The sequence below is a fragment of the Lithobates pipiens genome, unplaced genomic scaffold, assembly GCF_037356315.1.
Source record: "Lithobates pipiens isolate NorthernLeopardFrog02 unplaced genomic scaffold, aLitPip1_a1.2 Scaffold_25, whole genome shotgun sequence".
Taxonomy (NCBI): Eukaryota; Metazoa; Chordata; class Amphibia; order Anura; family Ranidae; genus Lithobates; species Lithobates pipiens.
This window is the reverse complement of record NW_027507787.1, coordinates 172,856,112-172,879,881: the sequence shown is the minus strand read 5'-3', so window position 1 is coordinate 172,879,881 and position 23,770 is coordinate 172,856,112. Positions and strand designations below refer to the sequence as shown.

General features: G+C 45.9%; 1 protein-coding gene across 1 annotated transcript in view; it reads right to left on the bottom strand.

The window, feature by feature from the left end:
- The window catches only part of LOC143930667 (alpha-2-macroglobulin-like protein 1), a 210,419-nt gene that overhangs the window by 142,312 nt on the left and 44,337 nt on the right, over positions 1-23,770 (bottom strand). Inside the window, exons 12-13 of the mRNA XM_077455170.1 lie at positions 5,782-6,012; positions 4,386-4,449 (exon numbers count right to left, since the gene is read on the bottom strand). Of these exons, the coding sequence (XP_077311296.1) occupies positions 4,386-4,449; positions 5,782-6,012 (295 nt within the window). The remainder of the gene's footprint in view (positions 1-4,385; positions 4,450-5,781; positions 6,013-23,770) is intronic.

The following is a 23,770-nucleotide window of genomic DNA, read 5'->3' as shown; positions in this document are numbered from 1 at the left end:
TGAATATAGTGTAGTGGTGTATACTGCGGTCAGGGCACAGACAATAACCACTACACAAGAGCAAGATAGGAAATCAGCCAAAAACGATTGGTGTGTAACTGTGTTGAAGGTACACAGAACACCCACTGCTTCAGATGCCAACACACTACACGAGGCCGCCTCAAAGGCGGCCTTATATAGTGTGGGGCGTGCACTACACAGCCTGAGCTATGATTGGCCACAGGCAGGATGCCTGTGGCCAATCATGGCTCTCCTCGCTGCTGGCGCTGCGATTGGCCAAGCATGCGGGGTCACAGTGCATGCTTGGCCAATCATGAGCCAGCAATGCACTGCGCCATCGCAGTGCATTGTGGTCCGCGCGCGCCGAACGCCCGAACAGCCAATGTTCGAGTCGAACGTACGTTCGACTCGAACACGAAGCTCATCCATAATCTTGATGAAGGTCAGTCGATCAACTGATTCGGTGGACAGGCGCACCCTGTGATCGGTAACAAAGCCACCAGCAGCACTGAAGGTGCGTTCCGAAAGAACGCTGGATGCAGGACAGGCCAGTAGCTCAATTGCATACTGTGCAAGCTCTGGCCAGTGATCCATCCTCAAGACCCAGTAAGCCAGAGGATTTTCGGTGGGAAAGGTGTCCAAGTCTGACCTTGCCCCTAGGTATTCCTGCACCATGTAAATTAGACGCTGGCGATGGGTGCTGGAACCAATCATACCTTGGGGCTGCGGACTAAAAAATTGTCTGAAAGCATCAGTCAGACGGCCACCTTCTCCACCGCTCCTTCTGACCGATGCCTCAGCAACACGTTGTCCAGGACCAGGAGTTTGTAACCTCCCAGTCTCTGGGAACGCGTTGCACAGAGCTTTCTGCAAGGCCTCCCGGAGATGTCTCATCCTCTGCTCCCTCTGCAATGGCAAAATAAGGTCGGCAACCTTACCCTTGTACCGTGGATCAAGGAGAGTGACCAGCCAGTAATGGTCCCTCTCCTTGATCCGAAGAATACGAGGATCCTTCCGCAGGCTTTGCAGGATCAGGGAGGCCATGCAGCGTAGGTTAGCTGAGGCATTCGGTCCGGAGTCCTCTGGGTCACTAAGGACAACATGATCCGCAGCTACCTCCTCCCAGCCACGTACAAGTCCACGTGTTTCTTGGGACTGTAAATCATCCCTATAAGACTGCTGCTGCTGATGCTGATGCTGATGCTGAGTGCCAGCCTCCACCTCCATGCTGACACAATCATCCTCCTCCTCCTCTTCCTCCTCCTCACCCTCTTCCTGTGTGATGGGTGGCACAGCAGGAACACTGTCTGGATAAAGGGGGCCTTGAGAGGCAAGGAAGTCCTCCTCTTCCTGCCTCTGTTCTGCCTCAAGTGCCCTGTCCATTATTCCACGCAGCGTATGCTCCAAGAGGTGGACAAGAGGTACAGTGTCACTGATGCATGCACTGTCACTGCTCACCATCCTTGTGGCCTCCTCAAACGGTGACAGGACAGTGCATGCATCCCTGATCATGCCCCACTGGCGTGGTGAGAAAAAACCAAGCTCCCCTGACCCTGTCCTGGTGCCGTAGTCGCACAGGTACTCATTGATGGCCCTCTGCTGCGTGTGCAGCCGCTGCAGCATGGCCAATGTTGAGTTCCATCTGGTGGGCATGTCACATATAAGGCGGTTCTTGGGCAGGTTCAACTCCTTTTGGAGCTCAGCCAGCCGAGCACAGGCATTAAATGATCGATGGAAATGCACACAGACTTTCCTGGCCTGCTTCAGGACATCATGTAAGCCGGGGTACCTGCCCAAGAACCGCTGCACCACCAGGTTAAGGACGTGAGCTACCCAGGGCACATGGGTCAGTTGTCCCTGTCGGAGGGCGGAGAGGAGGTTGGTGCCATTGTCGCAAACCACCATTCCTGGCTTAAGCTGGCGTGGCATCAACCACCTCTCGGCCTGCCCCTGCAGAGCTGACAAAACATCCGCCCCAGTGTGGCTCCTGTCCCCCAAACAAACCAGCGCAAGCACGGCATGGCATTGTTTTGCCTGCGTACTTGCGTAGCCCCTGGAACGCCTACGGAGCACCGCTGGTTCTGAGGACAGAGCACTGGAAGAGGCCATGGAGGAAGAAGAAGAGGAGGGGGTGGAGGAGAGAGGTGTGTCACAACCAATAGTAGCATTTTGGAGGCGTGGTGGCGGAACAACCTCCAACACTACTGCACCTTGTCCTGCATCCTTCCCAGCAGCCAGAAGAGTGAAAGACAGGTAACGTCCCTGTCCATGCCTGCTGGACCATGAGTCAGCGGTAATATGCACCTTACCGCTGACCGTCCTGTCCAGCGAGGCAAGGACATTGCCTTCCACATGCCGGTAGAGAGCCGGAATCGCCTTCCGTGAGAAAAAGTGGCGTTTGGGGACCTGCCACTGAGGAACCGCACATTGTACAAACTCACGGAAGGGGGCCGAGTCTACCAACTGAAAAGGCAGCAGTTGAAGTGCTAGCAATTTAGCCAAGCTAGCATTCAACCGCTGGGCATGTGGATGGCTGGGAGTAAACTTCTTCCGCCGGTCCAGCAGCTGGGGCAGGGACATTTGCCTGCTATAATCGGACGTGGATGTACCACTAGCAGAGTTCCCGGAAGCACTTGGCTGTGACACACCTAATTCTACACCTTCATTCCTCTCAGAGCAGGTTTCAGAGAGGACTGAAGGTCTAGTGGGGTTGGAGATGCCAGCTGATGAGGAGCAAGGAGAGGTCCGCTTTGTTCTTTGGTGTGGGTCTTTGAGGTACGCTTGCCAACGAGCTGCATGGCAGGTCAACATATGTCTGGTCAAGCATGTGGTGCCCAAGCGGCTGATGTTTTGGCCACGTGAGATACGCTTGAGACATATGTTGCAAATAGCAGCGGTGCGATCTGATGCACTCGTCTCAAAAAAGGCCCACACCAAAGAACTTTTAGAATAACGCGCAGAGGAAGCGCTCTGCGCAGGCGGAGCTCTGCGGTGTGATTCAGTCGGTGTGCTGCCCCTAAGCTGGCCCCCGGAGGGCATCCTGACTCGTTAGACATGTGCCTCCTCCTCCTCCTCCTCCTCCCTCCTTCCAGGCACCCACGTGGAGTCAGTGCCCTCATCATCCCCTCCCTCTTCATCGCTGTAGCAAACCTGGCAGTATGCTGCAGCTTGTGGAACATGACTGCCAGATTGCTGTCCTTCTTGAGCATCCCCTCTCTCTGCGCTCACGCTACTGCCTTCCTCTAGCTGAGTGTCATCATCAGAGCCCACCAAACACTGGGCATCCTCCTGGAGCATGTACCCAACACTGTGCTCAAAGAGTTCAGGAGACTCCTCAGGAGGACGTGGCTCTCATGGCTCTCCTCGCTGCTGGCGCTGCGATTGGCCAAGCATGCGGGGTCACAGTGCATGCTTGGCCAATCACGAGCCAGCAATGCACTGCGCCATCGCAGTGCATTGTGGGCCGTGCGCGCCACACTAATTTTGACGCGAACGGACCAAGAGTTCGGATTTCACCGAACGGACGAACAGCCAATGTTCGAGTCGAACGTACGTTCGACTCGAACACGAAGCTCATCCCTAATCTCCGTGTTTACTTGTGACCAGCTGTGATTGGACACAGCCGATCACATGGTTAAAGACCAGCGGCTGTTTACAGAAATTGCGGTGGCGCCCTGTCCTAGCAACACAGGGAGGCCACAATCGTTGCGTGCCACCATAGTCGCACGGGAGTGGCCATTCTGGGAAGCGATCATATGACGTCCACCCAGAATGAGAGCCGCACCGCCCAGCCTGGGCGGGCCGAAAGTGGTTAATTTACATTTTATATATGTTTATTGAGCCTTGATTTGCGCTGCGCTCTTTTTATTATGTATAATGCTCATACATCTTGGGGGGGGGGGTCTAGACTCTAGATAACCTTGTCCCAGGACTGGTTAGAGACTTTCAGATCTGTTCATTGAATAGTTTAGCCCTCTGCTAATCTATTTATAGCATCCTCCCCAAAACAAACATTAGGCTGCTTTTATCATATGTAATGGAGAACTTGTCAGAAGTTCTCAGGCTGATAACAGAAGAACGGAGCAGGAGACAGCTACAGGACATAGTGCTTTGAAGTGAGATAAGAAAACACTGCAGATATATGTGCCCAGCTCAAATTTCATGAATCAGGTTTACATCCACTTAAAGGATGCCTAAGCAGTATAAGTCTCCCTATTGGAAATGTTTCCAATGCATACCAAGTGCATCTAGGCTGGCAAATGTAATTGTATCCATCCCAAGTGATGGATCTCTAGAAATGGTTTGCATTTTTTTGCATTTATTATGACAGATCTTTAAGAATGGCTCTCTATCAATCTACATTAAAAAAATAAAGAAAAAGTTACCAGAACTTCTCTTAATGCTGATTTTCTTCTCGCCATTTAATACAAGGTTCCCCATTGCAACAGCCTTCAGAAGAAAAATATTTGAAAATGAATTGGAGACTTGGAAATAGAAATAGACCAGCAGATTTAATTTGCAATATTGCTTTTTACCATTAGTAACTTTTCCAGATATTCTCAATATAAGATGTATGTTACCATCCTGCTTCAGGTATGGGTAATGGTATAACTGTTCTGTTCTTTGCTTCTGTTTGTAGCATTCATTAAACTAAAAAGTTGTTCATTTTTGTACACCAAGTGGAAATTTGGGTAGCTAGAGAGAGTTGTGGGTTGCTGTTCCCTCACAACTTTCTGATATGAGAAACAGGCACACCTCTGAAGGACATACTCCTACAATGTTCCTATGCAGACAATTAAGAGTATATTCACTTTGCAGAGCAGACCATACACCAGTGTTAATTTTGTAGACAAAAATATTTTCTTTGCCAAAATTAACACTATTTTAGTCTACTAAAATATGACTAAAACAACATTTTAGTCAAAAGAATATGACTAAAGCTAAATTGAAATTTGATGTCAAAATTAACACTGCCATACCAACCTAAAGCAGTTATGTGCTGCCATGATCCAATATCATAAACACACAAATTGGAAATGCCTCAATGCAGATATCTGTGCTTATTGAGATTGGTGACAGAGCATCTATATCAGTTTGATGTGAAGAATAAAGTAACATCTACTGATACTATTGTGGAATATCGCACTAGAACAATTGGGCAGGGGTGTCTGCTATAGTGTGCTGTTGTCCTTAGCCATGATAGTTATTAAATGTATTAAATAGGCAGGTGGTATGTTGGGGAGCTTGAGACCTCGCCAACCATTTTAGGCTTAAGCCAATAGTAATGCGTCAAAGATATTAGACCCAAGATCTGTACCTCGGGGGCTAGTTAAAATTTACATAATAGACCTGGATAGAGTTTCCAGAGCTCCTGAAAGACTTGCCATGAATAAGAGAATGCATTAAATGTCAATGTGATCACACAGTGCTATGGACTATGTGCTTGATACCCAGGACTATCAGGTCTGTCTTTTTTGCTCCTAAATCCCATTAACTGGGATCTAGCCAAGCCATCTGCCTGAAGAGAATTACTGCCTGCAAGTTTCTTTTTACAACCTGCAAGTTATCATTTTAACGTTCTTGTGGTAACACCAAAAATCCTCTGCAGGAATTATGGCAGAGAAATCTTGCCATTCGAGTATCAATAATTTTTAGGAAGCCAGAAGCTGGATTGGTGCTACCTACATATAAAAAAAATCACTTTCAGGTGAAGTGGCCCTCAGTATTTTCAGTATTTGTATGCCAATACCATGGTGTGAAAAATAACAAAATGGTTTATACCACATAATGGAAATCCAAAGTATCATCTTGGGTCATCATCTCACTGGTTCTGATGAGGTAGTCAATCTCTATTGTATTTGTTTGGCCACATATTAGGACATGGTCTGATGGTTGAACCTTTATGAAGCTGTTGGTGGCAGAGTTAAATGAATTCAGAGTCAGATGGGCATCAACACTGTAAGGATTGAGAATTCCAAAGACCCTCTCTGTTTTTTTCTTCTGATACGAAGCCTAAGAAGTAACACATTTCTGAATTAGACTCTGTACACCCTAAATTGAATTCTTTACAGAAATATTATTTCATTCTTCTGAAGAGACTCCCTCTGCATTGTTTATAGCAGCCAGTAAGATTAAAGATGTTCTTCTAGGACATTCTGACAGCTAGTGATGTCTAACCAGTCAGATTTTGTACACAAACCACGGGGGTTTGTTAATTTGCTCCTAGATCTAGCCTGCCTCCAACATACTTTTTCACAAGCTGATTAAAATAAGCAATACTTCAAGCAACTCTGTACACACAGACACTGCATGTAGATATGTATCCAGCAACTAGCCTGTTTGTTACCATCAGGGCCATTTTTAAGGCAGGGCAAAAGGAGAAGCTGCCCTGGGCGCTGTCATTGTTGTGGGGCCCAAAGCAGCTACCCCATACTTGGCAACTATCCCAGTTTAAATTCCCTTGTCCCTTGAGGTTTTAGTCCCATGCTGTGTCCCGATATCTCAGTGTGAAGTTTTGTTACTAATGCTGCCCAGCTCTGTCCTATTGTTGTGTATAGATGACTCACCTGCAGACCATGTGGTTATATGTAAATACCGTCATTGATATGTAAATAGTGATGGCATTCATATCTAAATTGTGGAAGACTGGCAGGATTCATATGTAAATAGAGGCAGTATTCATATGTATATTATGCCCACCTGAGCTCATATCCATCATCACTTATACTGAATGCTGCCCACTGGTGCAGAGGTTAGCATGGGTTTAAGGATGCAAAGGTGTACTGACAGGGTGGATAAATATGTAGGTCACGTGTAGGGCAGCCCATTCATTTCAATGGACTTCTCTATGCGCTACAAATGTGGAAGAAACTCCCTAACTCTTTTCCAAAATCACACGGTGCCAAGGCACAGGTCAGCAGATGGGTGAGGGTGTCATTAACAATTAATGGTACTGCTGTGTATCTGCAAAAGGGAAACACGTTTCTGTGGTGTCAGGAAAGCGATGTCTCAAAGCAGGTGGAGACACTGAAGAGCAAAACTGCTTGGACGAGGGGGGAGGGGGGGGGGGCACAAAACATTTTTTTGCCCTGGGTCCAATCAATATTAAAGATGGCCCTGGTTACCATGTGTAATTTATATGCAGTTCATGTCTGAAAGCATGTTTTGTTGTATATGTAATCAATTTCTATAAAGGCTGAAATTGATTACATATACAACAAACCCAGCAGTAATTAAATACCACCAAAAGAAAGCTCTATTTGTGTGAAAAAAATGATAAAAAACAGGATTTTAATAACAGCTTACCTGTAAAATCCTTTTCTTTGATGTACATCAGGGGACACAGAGTCATAGTAATTACTATGTGGGTTATAGGGCCACTGATAGGTGATGGACACTGGCACGCCCTAAGGCAAAAAGTGTACACCCTATATAATCCCTCTGTGTCCCCTGATGTACATCAAAGAAAAGGATTTTACAGGTAAGCAGTTATAAAATTCCTGTTTTCTTTTCTTACATCAGGGGACACAGTGCCATAGTAATTACTATGTGGGATGTCCCATAGCAATGGCAACTGAAGGGAGGGAGACACAATAAAAAAAAGGAGGCCAGGGCACTCATACTGCAGCCTGAAGTATACTGCGCCCAAAGGCAATATCCTCATGACCTTAAAAATAGATTTAATAACATCTGATAAACATATGAACCAAAGACCAAGTCGTGGCCTTACAGATCTAAACCATAGAGGCCTGATGATGCACCACCCAAGAGGCACTAATCGCCCTAGATGAGTGTGCTCTAACACGAGAAGGAAGAATTTTCTTCTTTAAGTCGAAGCTTGAACAATCACTTGCCTGTCCACATTTTGGACCCTCTGGCAGTACAAACAAAGCATATGTTTTGTGAACCTGAACCTGAGCGGTCGCTTTTAAGTAGACTCGCTCTTACTACATCAAGGGAATGTAGTGCCTTCCCTTCCCTAGATTGAGGCTCTGGTGAGAAAGAAGGAAAAATATCTTGGTTTAAATGAAAACCTGTTACCGCTTTTGGTAGGAGTTTAGGATGAAGACAAAAAACCACCTCATCCTTATGCACGATCAAATATGGCTCTTACAAGACAGAGCCGCTAGTTCCGATTCTCTTCTAGCAGAAGAAATAGCAACCAGAAAGATTATCTTTCTTGTCAAAAGAACCAAGGGAATTTCTCGTAAAGGATTAAATGGCTGATTCAACAAAGCCAATAAGACCAAATTTAAATCCCAAGGATTTAGAAGTGCCTTGATAGGAGGAATAATCCATGTTACCCCCTGAATAAGCTACGCACCAAGACTGGGAAGCAAGAAGCCATTGAAAAAACACTGACAAGCAGGGATCTGGCCCTTGATAGAAGTCAAGGCCAGCTCCATTTCAGATCCCATTTGCAGGAATCAGGGATCCTGCCTATGACATACTTCCTGGGGTGCCAACCCCTGGATCCACACCAAGAAACATATCCCCCCTACAAACCCTCTAGTAAATGATTCTGGAAGCCGGCTTCCTGGCATCAAAGTAGACACTACCGAAGGAGATCACCCACAATCCTTTATAAAGTGGGATTCAACAGTCAAAGCTATTAAATTTTTCGTCTGTAAGGTAGGATGACATACCGGACCTTGTGCGAGAAGGTCTGGCTATAATGGCAGAGTCCAAAGGACTCCTACTGCCATCTTTATGATCTCGGTAAATCAAGATCTTCTGGGACCCACTGGGGCCACCAGAATCACATCCTTTCATTCCTGCTTGATCCTGCAGAGAAAGCGCTGAAGTAGCAGAACTGGAGGAAACACATAGATCAGTGAAAACTGATGGAAAGACTAATGCGTCTGTTCCACCTGCTAGCGGATCCCTTGTTCTCGACACAAAGTTGTCGACTTTGTTGTTGAATCTGGATGCGAATAGGTCCATGTCCGGAATACCCCATCTCTGACATATCGCTAGGAAGATGTCAGGGTGAAGAGACCATTCTCCCAGAATAATTGTTGGCGACTCAAGTAGTCCACCTGCCAATTCTCTAATCCTGAAATGAAAATTGCCGATAGGCAAGGAATGTTGTGTTATGCCCAAGCTAGAACCTTATTCACCTCTTTTTGGGCTGCACGCTTTCTCGTGCCCCCTTGGTGATTTATGTAGGCCATCGCTGTGGCCTTGTCGGACTGAATCCTGACAGGACAGCCCTGTAGTCTGACCGCTCAAGATTCTAGGGCCAGATGTACTGCCTGAATCTTCCAAAATGTTGATCTAACCTGGACCATCTCCCCTGTACAGAATCTTCTTCCAGGGCTGCTCCCCAGCCTAGAAGGCTGGCATCTTTTGTTAATACTTTCCAGGATATAGGTAGAAAAGATTTTCCCTTTTGCTGGATAACAACTACCAATTTAGGCTCTGGCTTACGTCGGGAGCCAAGCGTATTGGAAACAACCAAGGTCTGAACCTTTTTATTCCAGACCGACAGGATGGTGTTTTGAAGCAGTCTTCAGTGAAAACTTTGCGTAACGGACGGTTGCGAAGGAGGCCACCATTTCCCCTAACAATCTCATGCACAGCCGAATGGAAGGATTTTTCTTTGTTTTGATAAGTTGAATTAGTCCTACAATGGAACTGATTCTCGTCTGGGGTAAGAATACCTTCTTCTGTATGGTATCTATAACCAGCCCCAAGTACTGTAATCTCCTTGATGGTTTTAAGGAGGATTTTTCTAGGTTGAGTATCCAACCCAGAGATTCCAGGTAGTTACAGCTGTGATCAGACTTTGGTTTAGATCTGAGACAGAATGATCTATTAAAGGTAGATCGTCTAAATAGGCTAGGACCGTTATGCCTTGAGCCCTTAATCTGGCTAAAGGAGGTGCCAGAATTTTTCAGAACACCCGTGGTGCTGTGGCTAAACCGAATGGCAGGGCCACAACTGAAAATGATGATTTAATATTTCAAAGTGCCAAAATTTCTGGTGAGCGGGAAATATTGGCACGTGGAGATATGCATCTTTGATATCGACTGAAGCCAAAAACTGCCCTCCTTGCACGATGGACACATCCGATCGGATTGACTCCATGCGAAAGGATCGGATGTTTAAGTGCCGATTCAGATCTTTGAGATCTAGAATGGGTCTTAACTCTCCGTTTGGTTCTGGAAGCGTAAAAGATTTGAATCAAAACCTGTGCCCTGTTCCACTAAGGGAACCTCTGATACCACCGACTGGGATAATAGATGATCCAGAGCCAGAAAGAAAGACTTATTTTTCTCTGGATCCTTGGGAACATTTGCTCTTAGAAAAAACGAGGAGTCGCCGCAACCTAGAGAAAACTGCAGAAGCCACCCATCTGTCTTGACATTGTTCCTGCCAGATCTTGAGAAATGCAGGAGCCTTCCCCCCACCCGAGCGAGTGGGGGCGCCCCTTCATAAGGAGGCTTTAGCATCCTGCTTTGAGGGCTTTCTGCCCCAAGATCTATTCTGACCCTGGTGCTGCCCTTGGGGTGTTCCCCTTGAACCTGGCGATTGAGGCCGTTGAAACTGCCTAGAGGCTGATGCCCCTGGCACAGGAGAGGCAGCACGCTTAAAGGAGAAATATCTGAACTTCTTCTTTACTGTTAAAAAGAGAGCTTTTCCCATTATAGATCCTTTGGCTGTATTTTATCCAGATCATCTTCAAATAGCCATTCAGCACGAAAAGGGGAAACTGGCTAGGAGCTTTTTACAAGGTGCTTCGGCTGACCAATTTTTCAGCCATAGAACTCTGCGAGAATGCACTAGTCCAAGCATAAGTCGTGAGGCTTAAATTATAAAAAATTTCATAGCATCTACTGTGAAACATAGTGCGTCTGCTACGTCAGCCCATTATTGGGCCTGCTGATCAGGCAGAATCATAAGTATCTCCACAAACTGTTCCTTAATGGACTGGGATATACTAATCACAGCAAGAACCGGCTGCTCTACTGAACTTGTTAAAGACATATTGCTTTTAGAAGCATTATCCACCGGACATGTGAGATTCTTGCTCACTGAGGAGATTGCAGCATCAATTGCTGGAACCCCCCATTTTTTTTTCATAGAAATCCTCTTCCATAGGGTAAAGTGTGGAGAATTTCTTAGGAGGATAATATTGTTTATCCGGATGTTCCTATTCAGAATACATAAGCCTTTTTAGACATGCTAGAATAGGAAAAAACATCCCTAGATGGGGGAGGTTCTAATGAACCCAAATTAGAGGTGGGTTCCTCAAGAGCCTGCGCTGTAGGCAGCAGCAAAAAGTTTGAACAAACCAATTTAGTAAGGGAGTGCTCAAGCAACCTGTCTTGTGATGCTACTCCTTCTACATTAGGATCCTCGGAAGAGGATAAATAAGTATCTTCCAAATATTTGGGAAGATCTACCTGATCCCCAGCCTCCTGCACCTCAATAAGAGGGTCCTGAGCACTATATGGGAATCTGCTATGTTTAGCCTCACTATGGAGAGATATCATAGCATCAATCTTCTTTCCAATTTAAAAATGGTAGAAGAAAAAAATCTCGTGTGATATATACAGGGACTGAAGTGTTTAGCGCAGCTGCAACAACAGTTCCCCCTGATGGCTCAATATGACCAGCCGCATCCCTCTCAGAGGAGGATGACATTCTTTTGGAAATGGATTTAGTTAATTGCGAAACCATTGACCCCTTTAGAACCCTTAGAGGAGTTCCTGGTCCCATTACCCCTCATAGCCTGAAGCATAAAGCAGAGGCTCTAGCAGAAAAAGAATGTACACAGCTAGGCTATAGTCCAGCGATATTAGCTGCTATTAATCTTAGCCTGGTAAAGTACAATGTGTCAAAGGGAAATGCCTGTGTCACCAACCTGAAACAAGCCATCCTCCTGCTCTGTCCCTCCACAGCCAGGAACAGCCACATACATACAGTGCTTTAACAACTCCCTCAATGTGTGGCCGATGTCTGATTCCATTAGCCACGCCCCCCGTGTGAATTACGCCCCCCATTTTCCTTTCAAAGGAAAGTGTTTTCCCACGCGAACACCATCCTGTGAAACAGCAGACATGGCAGGGGGGTAAATCCTCCACTTTTTAAAAAAAAGGAAACTGCTTTGACTTATTTATCCCCCGAAGGGGAGAAAAAACAACAACATTGGGCTGCAGGAGGAGAACCAGACTCCCCTTTCTTACCGGAGGATCTGCTTGTGGCTGGAGAAGAGGAGAAATGAAGGCTTCTGTGCTGTTTCCAGCATCAGGTCAGTGAGTGCTCAATACAGCCCCCAGTGGTGACACATAGGCATGAAAGCATTATACATAGAAGGAGAAATTCCTGAGAAAATCTCCCTTACCTTTACTCGCAGCAGGGTTATCTGAGATAAAACCCAATGTTCAACCTTCACGGTGGGCTCCAAAACCTTCAGGAACAAGGGAACCTCAGGTTACCCACAATCCTGGACTTGCAACAGCACCCTGCCAGTAAAAATCTTTATGGCCTAATACCAAAAAGTACTGTATCCCAGGGTCCAACTCTTTTAAAAGAGAAGCGTTCGCAAGCAAAACCTAGTTTCTTCGGACAAAAGGCCTGGGTACCATTCATTTAGCCCATGAAAAGACATCAGAACAGTTCCGGTCAGCATGGCTAGCCCCAGCATGGAAGCTTCCAGTGGACCTCAGCACAGCACATCTTTACTCGTGACCAACACCTTAGACACTGGCGAAAAAACTGAGGACTCCCAGTAGTGGGAGGGGTTATATAGGGAGTACACTTCTTGCCCTAGGGTGTGCCAGTGTCCATCACCTATCAGTGGACTTATAACCCACATAGTAATTACTATGGCTCTGTGTCCCCTGATGTAAGAAAATAAAATTTGTTTGGGTACAGTTTAGCATGACCTTGCAATTGTCATTCAAAGTGCGACAGCGCTGAAAGCTGAAAAATGGCTTGGGCAGGAAGAGGGTGTAAGTGCCCAGTAGGCAAGTGGTTAATCTAATATTCATCAATTAACAAATATTGACAAATGAATGGATTAGATCTTTATAGAATAATTGAGTTGAATATATATATATCTTCTATGGAAAAAGTAAAATTATAACAAATTTTATACTTGTGAAAGTATACATATTGTTATAAACATTTCTATGGAGAGCCAACATGTGTTAGGAATTTTGAGTTAGTTTCCCTTACCTTCCCCCATCACAGATGGAGAAGAAAGGTTTCACATTTAAGAGGGATTCCACTGGAAACAAAAATATTAAAAGCCAGCAGCTATAAATACTACACAGCTGCTGACTTTTAATAAATGGACACTCACCTGTTTAGGGGTCCAGCGATGTAGGCAGCCGAGACCGATTGATCGCTCGGCTCTCGGCTGCTGCCACCGCCATTCTCTGTGAGGGAATCAGGAAGTGAAGTGTTGCGGCATTCACTTCCCGGTTCCCTGCTGCGCATGCCTGAGTCGTGCAGCGCAATGGGAATGGTCCGCGCTGTCTCTGGGACCCGTATGTGTGTCCCAGCAGACGGGACAGGAAGAGGCATAGACTCCCAAGGGAGTCTATGCCTGGAAGTGGGTGCAAATACCTGTCTTAGACAGGTATCTGCACCTCCCTCCACCCTGAAAGGTGACAAATGTGACACCGGAGGGGGGCATGGTTTCGATGAGTGGAAGTTCCACTTTAGGGTGGAACCCAGCTTTAAGATGCAAAAGATTGTGTATATATGAGAATACAAGTTTGTTATATTACAATATTTCTTGATTAGGATATTAAAAAGATCACTGGGGTTTCAATGAATATTATATATATATATATATATATATATATATATATATATATATATATATATATATATATATATAGTATTTGATCTTATGTTAAAAGAAACTTATATCGTATAAGTTAAAAACTTTACACATATCTCTTCTTGCCCATCCCCATGGAATGTTGTGAATAGAGATGGTGTTGTATTTCAACATCTGGCGTTAGAAAACCATTTGCCACTAAGTCTGTGGAACTATAAGACAAACCAACCCTTTTTAGGAAGGTGGGGGCTATTTTCATGGGTTTGATTTGTGGAGTAAAAGCTTTTGAATGAGAGATTTGCTGGAGACATCACGAGGCATTGAAGGAAACTGCCACATCTTCACAGACATACATCTGATTCAATCTTCATTTTACAAATATAATACATTATTGATGTTATTTTTACATTCTACAGTTTGATATTGTTCTTGTAATATTATGCTATTTTATTATTAAATCAATTTTTGAGTTCTTACACATCAATATAATTTACAGAATATCGATATAAATACCATAATAACGGTATTTCAATGCCCATAATAAATTATTATTCTGGCCAATGACATAAATTAATGCCCAAGCTCTTGACAGTCCCTGTAAATGTGCTAAAAAGTTTGTAAAAGCTTTAACATCAGTCTGTTTTTCTGCCAAAGCGCTGCTGCCAGGAGGAAAGGCTACCAGTCCAGGAGGACATCCTGTGTGCATGAGGCCTAAGGCAACACAAGGCAGGCTTTGGGTTGATGGTAGTGCAGGTACCTCCTACAGTATCCTATCTACAGTACATGCACAGTTAGTTTATAAAGAGCCTAGCTTAGCTGGAAAAACAGGTGCTCTAACAGCTGAAAAAGCTACCAGATGTTTTCCTTTTTGTTTTGTAGTATAACCCTTCCCGCTGTCCTTGTCTTAGGCCCATGCGGACTGACCGTCTATCTGTTTTTCTTCCATCCATCAACAGACGACAATGCATTAATATGGGCAAACAGATGGCCATCCGGTGACTTACGATATTTTAACTTTTTTTTTTATGTACAAGGCTACGTCGAGATCCGTGAAAACGGATATTAACTTATGTTAACAGACAATTTCCGATCAGTTAAGATCCGTTCTAAAGAAATCATTTTTTTAGTTTATCTGTGAACTCAACCTATGCCCCAGGCAGTAGTTGGACAATAGGAAGTACATTGCCAGTATATGCCCAAGGAGAAACACTGCAAGAGATGTCTCCCATGAGGAGCTTATAAGCCTGGTGCACGAAAGGCCAGGCTTCTGGGACTCAACCTGTCGGGACCACAGTGACAGAGTAAGAGCACAGCAACTATGGTATGAAATCTCTAAGCTTGTGAAACCAAATTGGTCCACCAGGACTTCCAAGCAGCGTGATCAACATGCTAAGTGTTGCCCAACTGCAGCTTGCTCTCGTCAGTGCTTTGATGTAATCATTAGTCTATGGAAACATGTGAGTAATGTACTGTTCAGTCTTTCACTGCAGCAGAGCCAAACCATGTGGCACTCTACTTTGTATGTATTGTTATTTACAGTTTGTAGTAATGCATGTGAATTTGAGGTCAGTGCACATCCTTTATGGCCTCTCTGAAGTGTGCGCACCTTGTGCCAGGAGGACATAATTTTTGTGTCTATTGCTGTCCTTGTTGCACGTTCAATTTGTGGTGACCTAAGCAAAAAAATATTTCTGTCCATATGAATATGTTGATAGCATTCTGTGCACATAATGTTTAATATTGTGAATAGGCAAGGGCATGCTGACTCCTCCACAGACTATGGAGTCCTATTGGTTATAGTTTTTTTTTTAGCCACTTTACTCAAAATCTTTACTCAAATTCACTCTCAATGTATGTTTACAGGATTCGAAAATTAACAGAAGGTGGCGTTCTCTGCGAGACCGTTTTCAAAGAGATTTGAATGATGAGGCAGAGTGTGCAAGTGGTTCCGGAGCTACCACAAAGCAAAAATCTGTCTTCTTTGAAATGTTGTCCTTCCTAAGGAAAGTCATGGACGTTAGACGGTAAGTGATGTTTGGATGTTCCATCTAGAAAGTGAAAAAAGTAGGTCTCCATATAGTAAGGTTTTGTGACCAAATGTTCCTCCTTTTTATTGTAGTACATCATTAAACGTCTCAGAGTGTGAGGAGAACACTGAAAATAATGAAATGGAACCAGTACAGGAAGGTGAGCAAGCCACACAAGAGGGAGAAGGCCAGTCCCAGTCTGTGGATGAGACAGCACGTCCGAGTGCACGTCCAAGCTCTTCGCAAAGATCCGTACATGTAAGCATACTATTGATTACTATGCTTTTTCTGATGTACACCAAGGCATCATGGCATTTCTCAATTGACATATTATTCTCTACAGGTTAGTCATGACAGGCAAACAATATCACGATCCTCGGGGTGTGGCAAAAAATACTGAAATTCCAGAGATGGACAAAGCCATGAAGTCCTTCATGGACGAGTTTACTGTTCTGTCTTTAAAAGAGAGAACATTAAAGATCCATTCTGTGATCCAAATAACTCAAATACATCCTTCCTGAGGAAAATTTATCACACAATTCAAAAAGCACCAGCAGAGAGGCAGATGGAGATACATATGGGTATATTTAATTATGTTGGGGGATGTATTAGAGCTGCCGAGTCAGGAATGCCATTTCCCACTATTAGCCAGTATTAACCCCCTCAGAGGTCATGCCGTCAATATTTCTACAAGTCCCCCGTGTCTTCCTGCTCAGCCATATCTACTGCCCTATCCATAGACCCCTGTGCATTCATACAGCTCAATGCACAATACCCAGAGGCCTTCTTATACTTCCTCTCCTGCTCATTCCTCACAGGGAAAATATCCTCCGAGTAAACACTAGCTCAAATTCTGCCGATGTTTCTCAAGCTAATAGCCAAACCAACTCTGGTTCTACTTCCCAAACTTCCACTCCCTATTCCCCATCCCCCACCTCTTTTATCAGGCTATGTAACCTGTTTTTTATGTTAAACTAAGAATTTTTTTAATGTTTGCATATTGTATGCTTTGTTCAAACTTTGACAAATAAAAAGAAAAAGTTAAGGGAAATTTTTTTTATTTTAAAGGGATTATGCAGAATAATAAAACTAAAACCTTTTTGAACATGCAATGTGCTTTTGTGTCTTTTTATGCTATCAAAACACAATGAAATAACCAAAATGAGCAAACATAAGTTATTTTCATATGGCATATTAGGACATATTTGTAGAATTATTGAAATTTGTACTGCATTATTGACATATATTGTTACTGCCATGGAACTTCTCTTGACGGAGATAGAAGTAGTTGGCAAATTGTTCACGCATGGCAATGTAGGTTCTCCTTGCACGTACTCTGCTGTACTGTAAGGAGGGCAGGTGGAACGCTTCCTCTACCTCAACCTGGATGCCCTCCTTATCCCGGACAATAGTATACAAAATGCAGCAGGCCTGAATTACTAACTCAGCATTCTCAAGACTGAGTTACAAGGGTGTTTGGAAAACACAGCATTTACTGGACAATATGCCAAATGTACATTCAATGAGGCGCCTTGCGTGGCTCAGTCGATAATTAAAGATCCTCTTCTTGTTGTCTAGATTACTTCTGGCATACGGCCTAAGAAGATATTGAGAAAGTGCAAAGACCTCATCTACAACAAGCAGGAAAGGCAGGTCTGGTCTTTCATGTTCCAGGCAGAGGCTGATCGAATGGTATGTTGAATCGCCCTTCTTGCAGTCTTCGACCCATTACAGACTCACAGAACACTCTGGAATCAGAACTGCTGCTATATGCCCCAATGTCCACAGTAGTAAATTTATAATTACTATCACAGATAGCCATGAGGACCAATGAAAAATATTTATTGTAGTTATGAAATCTAGACTTGGAACGTGGAAGCTTTTGGATACTGATATGCTTTCCATCAAGAGCTCCGATACCATTTGGAAAGTTTGCTTGATTCCAAAATCCATCTGTTATTCTTCGCCACATGTTTCCATCTGGTAATGGCATCACTGCTGGACACAGCTCTTCCCATATAGCTAAGCAAATATCATGCACTATCTCCAAAATAGTTGAAATGCCCAGTACAAAATAATGGTTTAAAGAGGTATAGGACTGGCCAGTTGCAAGAAACCTAGTGTCAGGTCACTTTGAGGCGAGGTGACAGATGCACACCGTAGGGATCAGGAGTGCACCGCAAGGTTGTGGACCCTATGGCTGACTGCTACGGACGGGAGACAGATCCCACTGGGGTTAGAGCGTAAGATTCCCTGGGGCGTGGAGTCTAAGAGCCAGCAGGTGTTCACCAGCGCCTCTAGTGGGAAGGATGGACTTCGCTGCAACTGGCTCCAGGTCGCGACCCCCAGGGTCCCCCAGCTCACACCCACAGTAGGCAACAGGAGGATAGGGATAGTGAGGGACAAGGCCAAGGTCGGGGCCACAAGCAGACAGGAAAAGTCAGGGACACGCCAAAAGGTCAGGATCACAGGCAAACAGGGATAGTCAAGGACACGCCAAACTTGGTAACGGAACAACAGAAGAGCACACGGCAGGTAACAGGAAGCTAACACACAAAAGGTTGATCAGCAGGGTTGGCCTGCAGTGCACAGGTTAATATAGAGTTACCTGATAGGAGCTAGAGTTGAGCCATGACAGAGGATGGATTATAAAAGCAGGCAGGTGAGGGTCAGCTGGTCTCTAGATGAACACATGGAAACAGGTAAGCAGACAAACTATTGCATAACCTTGACGGTACCCTCCCTCTTACGAGGCCTTCCCCTCCCCCGCCTGGGTCCAGGCTTAAAGGGAAACTCCAGATGGAACCTCCTCAACAGACTAGGAGCAAAAACCTCAGATGCAGGGATCCAAGACCTCTCCTCAGGGCCAAACCCTTTCCAATGTACGAGGTACTGAAGAATGCCTTTACGGAGTCGGGAATCCAAAACTTGACTAACGTCGTATTTTAGATTATCCTCAGAGACTGGAACCGAGGTAGGGAGAGGACGAGAGGACTTGAGGACTAAAGGCTTTTTAGGAATGGGTAAGGGCATGAGAAGATCAGGAGCCTGAGCAGGGTCCCCCAGACCCTTAAAGATGAGCTGGGCATCCAGAACAGGACCACCAGACTGGGCAGAGGTCAGTGGATCCCTGAGGTCAGGTTGGTTAGTAGATGACATGTCACAAGAGTCAATCTGGATAGATGAAACACAAACAGAATGCAGAGAGCCCTGAGAAAAAGATTGAAAACCCCACCTGGCCGAATGAGGCAGTCTATCCAAAGGATGGATTGAGCCTCTTAAACGGGTTTGAATGGACATAGTAGCAGTAGGGTGAGGCCAGGTCACAGAAGGTCCTGAACAAGAAGCAGGAAGCTCATTGGGCATGGGCTGGACTGGCATAACTGGTGCAGAGGCCGACTGAATAGTATTGTCAGGTGCAGTGACCATCTCAATCGCATCACAGGGCATAGCGACTGTGGAACTTACAGACAAGTTAGCCTGGCTGTGCGTCCAAGGGAGATTAGGGACAGGCAAAGGTAAATGGTTATGCAAACTGGAGTGAATGATCGACTCAGGCTCATAGGTGGGCCCCTCATCCAGAGTACCACATGACCTAGAGAGTGCATCAGTCCGACTATTGCAGGACGCATCCCAGAGATCGCTATATACAGCGGGAAGAGCAGAAGATACTGGGATGGTGGTAACAGGAAGTTTCTCCTTTGGGGTACCCTTGAGTAGGCAGGAAGAGGAACAGGAGGAACCCCAAGTCAGGATCTGTCCAGCAGACCAGTCAACGTGTGGAGAATGGAGCCGTAACCAAGGAAGACCTAGTATAATAGGAGATGAAGCCTTAGGTAAGACAAGGAAAGATATCCACTCCTAGTGGAGTGTCCCTACTGACATCTTAACAGGAAGGGTCTGGAAGCGGATAGGGCCCCCTGGGAGAACAGTGCCATCAATCGCCAAGACCACCAACGGAGTTGTAAGGGGCAAAAGGGTAAGTCTCATGGAGGATGCAGTTTCCCAATCCATGAAATTGGCAGCGGCTCCGGAATCCAGATGTGCTGAGACCGAACGAGAGGAAGCACCGACATGAAGCAACACAGAAAGAAGAAGACGAGAAGGTGAAGGTGATATTTCAGGTTCTAATACTCCACCTTCTAGATGTATTAGCCCTGAGCATTTTTCCAGGCGAGGAGAACAAGTGTCACGGAAATGACCTTTGGCCCCACAATAGAGGCATAGGCCCAGAGTTCTGCGCCTAGCGCGTTCTTCGGGAAATAACCTTGTCCAGCCCAACTGCGTAGGTTCCTCAGCAGGAAGGGGGTGCTCCTGGGATTGAAGAGAAGGTATTGGGAGCTCAGGCTGTCTAAAGAACGGGGAGAGCTGGCGACTTTTTTCCAGGGCCCTCTCCTGAAACCGAATATCGATCTGGTTACACAAGGTGATGACACTGTCCAGATCAGCAGCTAATTCATCCTTCACTCTATCAGAGAGGCCATGTAAAAAGGTTGCAACTAGGGCCTCATTATTCCAGCTCAATTCAGCTGCAAGGATACGGAACTGAAGAGCATACTGTCCCACAGAAGCGGACTCTTGACGGAGACGTAAAAGAGTGCTAGCCGCTGAGGAGACACGACCCGGTTCCTCGAAGATATTCCGAAAAAGTTTCAAGAAATCAGACAGGCTTAGAAACCACTGGATCATTCAGTTCCCACAGAGGGGCAGCCCAAGCTAGCGCCTCCCCGGACAGGAGGGATATAATATATGCGCCCGATCGGACAGGAAGTTTTGGGGCTGAAGTTCAAAATGAATTGTGCACTGGCTAAGGAACCCCCTGCAAGCCTTGGACTCCCCAGAGAAACGGGCCAGAGCTGGTAGTTGTAATGAATGTGTGGCTGCGACTGATGCGATAGGTGCAGCAGCAGATAGCAGTTGAGGTTGTTGAACCGGGGGTCCTAATGAGGCCTGATCCTGTTTCAAAACGGGATACCAAATCCTGAAGGAACTGCATCATCTGGGTCTGATGCGATTCTTGGGTCTCAAGTCTGCGAACTAAGCCCTGCAATGGATCATCTGCGGGTAGAGGCACATCAGCTGGGTCCACGGCTGATCAAACTGTCAGGTCACCTTGAGGCGGGGTTGACAGATGCACACAGTAAGGGTCAGGAGTGCACCGCAAGGTTGTGGACCCTACGGCTGACTGCTGCGGACGGGAGACAGATCCCACTGGGGTTAGAGCGTAAGATTCCCTGGGGCACGGAGTCTAAGAGCCAGCAGGTGTTCACCAGCACCTCTAGTGGTGAGGATGGACTTGGCTGCAACTGGCTCCAGGTCGCGACCCCCAGGGTCCCCCAGCTCACACCCACAGTAGGCAACAGGAGGATAGGGATAGTGAGGGACAAAGCCAAGGTCGGGGCCACAAGCAGACAGGAATAGTCAGGGACACACCAAAAGGTCAGGATCACAGGCAAACAGGGATAGTCAAGGACACGCCAAAGTCGGTAACGGAACAACAGAAGAGCACACGTCAGGTAACAGGAAGCTAACACACAAAGGTTGATCAGCAGGGTTGGCCTGCAGTGCACAGGTTAATATAGAGCTCCCTGATAGGAGCTAGGGTGGAGCCATGCCAGAGGATGGATTACAAAAGCAGACAGGTGAGGGTCTCTAGATGAACACATGGAAACAGGTAAGCAGACAAACTATTGCATAACCATGACACCTAGAAAAAAATTAAACATCTTTTTAAGTAAAAAAAATTCTACTGGCAGATAAATACATACAATATTTATTATCTATACATACTGTATATACACACACACAGAAGACCAGGGGTAGGCTTGATAAATGAATGACTTCTTACCTCAAGGTCACTAAGCTGGTCCAGTAAGTAGTAATCGAATGTGGCTATGGTCATCCTGGTGAAGTTTAAAGATGTCAGAGATGAGCATAGTGCAAAGCCACAAAACCTTCAGAAGGCCGCTTCATTAGCACGGGGTGGGTCCAAATCGACGTCTCCTAGTCACAATCTGCTTTTTCTTGCTCTCTATTCTCCTCATATAGGCAAATATGACAATGTCACGCTGTCCCAAAAGTTGTTGGAATCCATTGCACAATGCAGATAGCACACGCAAGGGCAAAGGAAGGAAACAGCAAGAACAAGTCACTCACTGAAAACTGCAATGCAGCATGAGAGGAGCAATGCTTTCTGGGCAATTTCCTCAAAGCCACAGAAACTGCTGTAAACGGATCAAAATGGATACAAAAACGGATGTAAACGGGTACATTAACGGAGATTAACAGAACGGAAGATGGATCAAAATGGAGATTAACGGAATGGAAGACGGATGAAGATGGATGAAGCAACGGATAAGAATTGATACACTTTTAGCATGGCTAAACTGATGGTGCCCATGTGAATGAGGCCTTATAGTGCGATTGCAGTAAAAAGAGGGACAAAAAGAGTAGAAACAGGGAACTAAAAAATTACATCCCATTATACAGTACATGGATTTTCAGTTAAGCTCAATACTTTACAGAACAACTGTGCTCACAGGCATCATAGGTACCTAACCACTGTGGATGTGTGCTTTGCTTGCTTTGGGTCAACATAGTCATAGATTTGTTGTACAGAATAACTGCAGCCAAAACTTTTTTTATTGAAAGTTAGGACTTCCATCGGGTTTTTTGTTGACTCCTTAGGTAGTTGGAATTGTTTAGTTCAATTAATACAACACATCTTCCAGCAGATGATCCCACTTCTAAATGAAAGAAAGATGAAGGTAGACTCATCACAACACTATATCAGAAGCAGCCACACCATGTGCTTTCTCGCTAAGGACATTGTAAAGGACATGTAAGTCTAAAGTGCTTTTTTAGTGCCGTAGGTAATTATGTACAGATGGTACAGGAAAATCGTAGGTTTGGGCTGTTTAACCACTTGTCGCCCGCCCTATTACAAATAGACGGCGGCAAAGTGGTTTGATAATCCTGACTGGACGTCATATGACGTCCTCAGGATTATGAGCCGCTGCGCGCCCCGGGGGCGCGCATCGCGGCGATCGTTGTTGCGGGGTGTCAGTCTGACACCCGGCAACTACGATCTCGGTAAAGAGTCTCCGACGGAGACTCTTTACCACGTGATCAGCCGCGTCCAATCACGGCTGATCACAGTGTAAATGGGAAGAGCCGGTGATCGGCTTTTCCTCACTCGCGTCTGTCAGACGCGAGTAGAGGAGAGCCGATCGGCTGCTCCTCTGACAGGGGGGGGTCTGTGCTGATCGATTATCAGCACAGCCCCCCCCGAGGATGCCCACACTGGACCACCAGAGACACCACCAGGGAAAAGGTAATCCTCCCTAGACCACCAGGGATGCCCATGGTCAGCACAATGGATGCCAATCAGTGCCCATAATGGATGCCAATCAGTGCCCACAATGGGCATCACTGATTGGCATGCATTATTGTTTGGCACTGATTGGCATCCATTAGTACAGTATAAAACCAATGCCGCCTATGAGTGCCCACCCGTGCCGCCTATGAGTGCCCACCTGTTATGAGTGCCCCCCTGTGCCGCCTATGAGTGCCCACCTGTGCCGCCTATGAGTGCCCACCTGTGCCGCCTATCAGTGCCCACCCATGCCCATCTGTGCTGCCTATCCATGCCCATCTGTGCCGCCTATCCATGCCCATATGTGCCACCTATCCATGCCAATCCGTGCCAGCTATCAGTGCCAATTTGTGCCACCTATCAGTGTCCATCCATGTCGCCCATCCGTGTCGCCCATCCGTGTCGCCCATCCGTGCCGCCTATCAGTGCCGCCTATCAGTGTCCATCAATGCCACCTCATCAGTGTCACTTCATTGGTGCCCATCAGTGCCGCCTTATCAGTGCCCATCAGTGTAGCCTCATCAGTGCCCATCAGTGAAGGAGAAAACGTACTTATTTACAAAGTTTTGA